The 2971-nt window shown below is 35.0% G+C and overlaps 1 protein-coding gene across 1 annotated transcript; it reads left to right on the plus strand.

Annotated features, from left to right (window-relative positions):
* Positions 1–525: 525 nt before the first annotated feature.
* On the plus strand, positions 526–2297 carry LOC111382162 (anaphase-promoting complex subunit 7-like). Its single transcript, XM_023006050.1, has 5 exons — positions 526–647; positions 802–947; positions 1147–1376; positions 1550–1610; positions 1813–2297. The coding sequence occupies exons 1-5, from the start codon at positions 572–574 to the stop codon at positions 1897–1899; spliced, it is 600 nt and encodes a 199-aa protein (XP_022861818.1). The 5' UTR covers positions 526–571; the 3' UTR covers positions 1900–2297.
* The last annotated feature ends 674 nt before the right edge of the window (positions 2298–2971 follow it).

The raw sequence follows: 2971 nt of genomic DNA on the forward strand, positions 1-2971 counted from the left end.
CAATAGAACTAGCTTATTTTTCCTTTATTTTGGTTAAAGCATCAGTTTCAGAACTGGATCGTACTCACCAGGGGCAGAGACCGCCCTGGCATATAACACTTGTATGAAATATTTAAGTTTTAGTTTATTGATCTGAATATCAGAATATGTGTATAGCATAGTGGTAAAGCCTTCATTTTGTGGTTCCAAACATCCTGGGTTTGAATCCCATCAGTCATACTACTACTACTACTGCTACTGCTACTGCTACTGCTTTTTATTTTGGCCTACCTCTCAGACCCAAAACTCTCTCTGTCACTGATACTCACTCGTGGTGATGTCTTGGCCCCCATTTTAAAGTTCACTTTTCTCAACTCATTTTGAACCATACGTTTTGTGGGATCCACAACTTTATCAACTTTTCAACCACACATTTCATCAACTTTTACTAAAATCTACTAAAAATGTGATTGTTAGCAAACCCAAACGGGGCTTAATTTCCTGCTTTCAATTTCATTGATTATATAGTTGTAGTATGATTTCTTTCGAGCTCACAATTTCTCATTCTATACAGGGAAATTTATTCTTGTCGATGAATCAGCCAGAAGCAGCTGTAGCTGCCTATAGAGGAGCCCAAGAATTACGGCCTGATCTTCGTTCCTATCAAGGTTTGTTATAGGAGACAATCAGAATATTTATTATATGATATTCAATGTGTTCCTTTATCTTTAATTTAGCTAATAATTTGATATATCTTTTATCTAAAAGAGTTCGTTCAATAAAAGAATGGCTTGTGTGACTGAAATTTCGGACACGTTACAGGCTTAGTCCGTTCATATTTGGCACTTGCAAAAATCAAAGAGGCTTTGCATGCTGCAAGAGAGGCAATGAAGGCCATGCCCCAGTCAGCAAAGGCACTAAAATTAGTTGGGGATGTGCATGCTAGTAGCACTAGTGGCAGAGAGAAGGTATATTAACATTTTCTATTGCTCATTGAAAATTGTCTTAGATATTGGCTTGCACAATCTTGTGGATTAACTCATAAAGCAATCTATTCACAAATTGAAAATTAGTGTGAATGTTGATAAGATTCTTATTTCCCATTCAAAATGAAACTTTGATGTATATACTCTTTTATTATCTCATAAATATGTAACTTTTCTGCAGGCAAAGAAGTTTTACGAATCTGCCCTCAGGCTGGAACCTGGTTTTCTTGGAGCTGCATTGGCTTTGGCTGAACTCCATGTTATGGAAGGTCGAAATGGAGATGCAGTTTCTCTACTTGAGCGTTATCTAAAGGATTGGGCTGATGACTCTCTACATGTTAAGCTTGCTCAAGTGTTTGCAGCGACAAATATGTTGCAAGAAGGCCTTCTACACTATCAGGCAGCATTAAGGTAATTTCTGTTTCTTTGTTGAAACAAACCACTCTGGTTTTGTGAAAAATGGAGTTCTAAATTTCACAATACTGTATTAAGATATTGACATAAGTAATAATTCGAATAAAAATAATAAAGTGAAAATATAAAACTGATTTTCCAGCTCGTTGCATTCCTCATTCCTATTTCAGGATAAATGACCAAAATGAAGCTGCCAAGAAAGGATTAGAGCGCCTAGAGAAACAGATGAAGGTTTGTGTTGCCCTGATAACTCATGCAAGCATAAACACGGACAATATATGCAATGGCGTATCAGGAATTATAGTTTCTTTTCTTTTCTTTTCTTTTCTTTTTTGAAAATAAAAATAATCTGCTGTTCTCTATATATTTACATTATGTTGGCGTGTAATTTTTGGAGTGACAATCCATTTTGCACCAACCAATTACATTTCAGGGAGTGGATCCCGATGCTCCTGAAGAAGACGAAGATAACGAGGTTGATGATGCCGATGGTGACCAGGAAGAAACTGAGCTATTATGATGAATGTTGAAAGGTTTCGTCTGGTTCAGACTGGAAACAATGTTCTTGTTTCTGTTCTTGCCAATCAGGCAGAGAATTGCCAGCAAAAATGATATTCAAGCAGAAGATTCAGCGTTTTTGGTTGTCCAGGGTGATCTTGAAAATCAAGAATCCAGATTAAAAGTAAGTGATTTTTAATCAAAAAATGAACATGGAGTCTTTGAACTCCTGTTTGTGGGTGTTGAGTACCCAAATTGTATCTGTACATGTAATCAACAAGAAGTCCTGGCCAAAGATAAAATCGAACACACAGAGTTTAGTGCATGTTTATTATGTGGGACCTGATAATGGATAATCATATTGGGCACTACATTCGTACATGTTTGGTTCAGAATTTAATTTAAATTTAATGTGCCGCATGTCCTCTCTCGTGAATATGTAATTCCATGTTTGGTTGAGTTCAAATGGGTCAAAATATTTGGGTGCTGGACATAGATTATATACACACTTCAACATTTTAGTTTCAAAATGTCCTGTTCTCAAATAACCCAAAATTACAAGCATAGAAATGATCCCGAAAAAGTCTTGCATAAGCTGAAGCTACTATATGTACTGCACATTGATGGCTAAATATTCTGATGTACTAAACGTGGAAAGGCTTCGTGGAGTTGGTACTCTATTATCCAGGGGCTGTAATCTTTGTTTTAGACGGAAAACTCTGACCTGTAGGTGTCATGCGTTTTTGTATAATGTGATTTATACTCGAAGTGTACAGTGTCAAGTTTTGTAATATATGAATGGAGTTAAAGAATGTCGAATTCATAGGAATAATAATTCAAATTTTACTAATTACTGTAATTCTATAGTTTTTATTTTATCTAGATGAATGAGTTATGAAATCAATATTTTTGAACTAATTTTATGATGAATATGGTGACGAATTGAGCGATATCAAAACAAGTTTGAAAGATTACTCAAGATATTAAAGTCTAGAATTTGATTTCATCTAATTATCAAATATGATTCTCAATTATCTAGTTATCTTTAATCATCTTTTCCATGTTTATAAGCAAGAACTCAATTGTATTTTTAT

Source organism: Olea europaea, unplaced genomic scaffold, assembly GCF_002742605.1.
Source record: "Olea europaea var. sylvestris unplaced genomic scaffold, O_europaea_v1 scaffold244, whole genome shotgun sequence".
In the NCBI taxonomy this organism is placed as follows: domain Eukaryota; kingdom Viridiplantae; phylum Streptophyta; class Magnoliopsida; order Lamiales; family Oleaceae; genus Olea; species Olea europaea.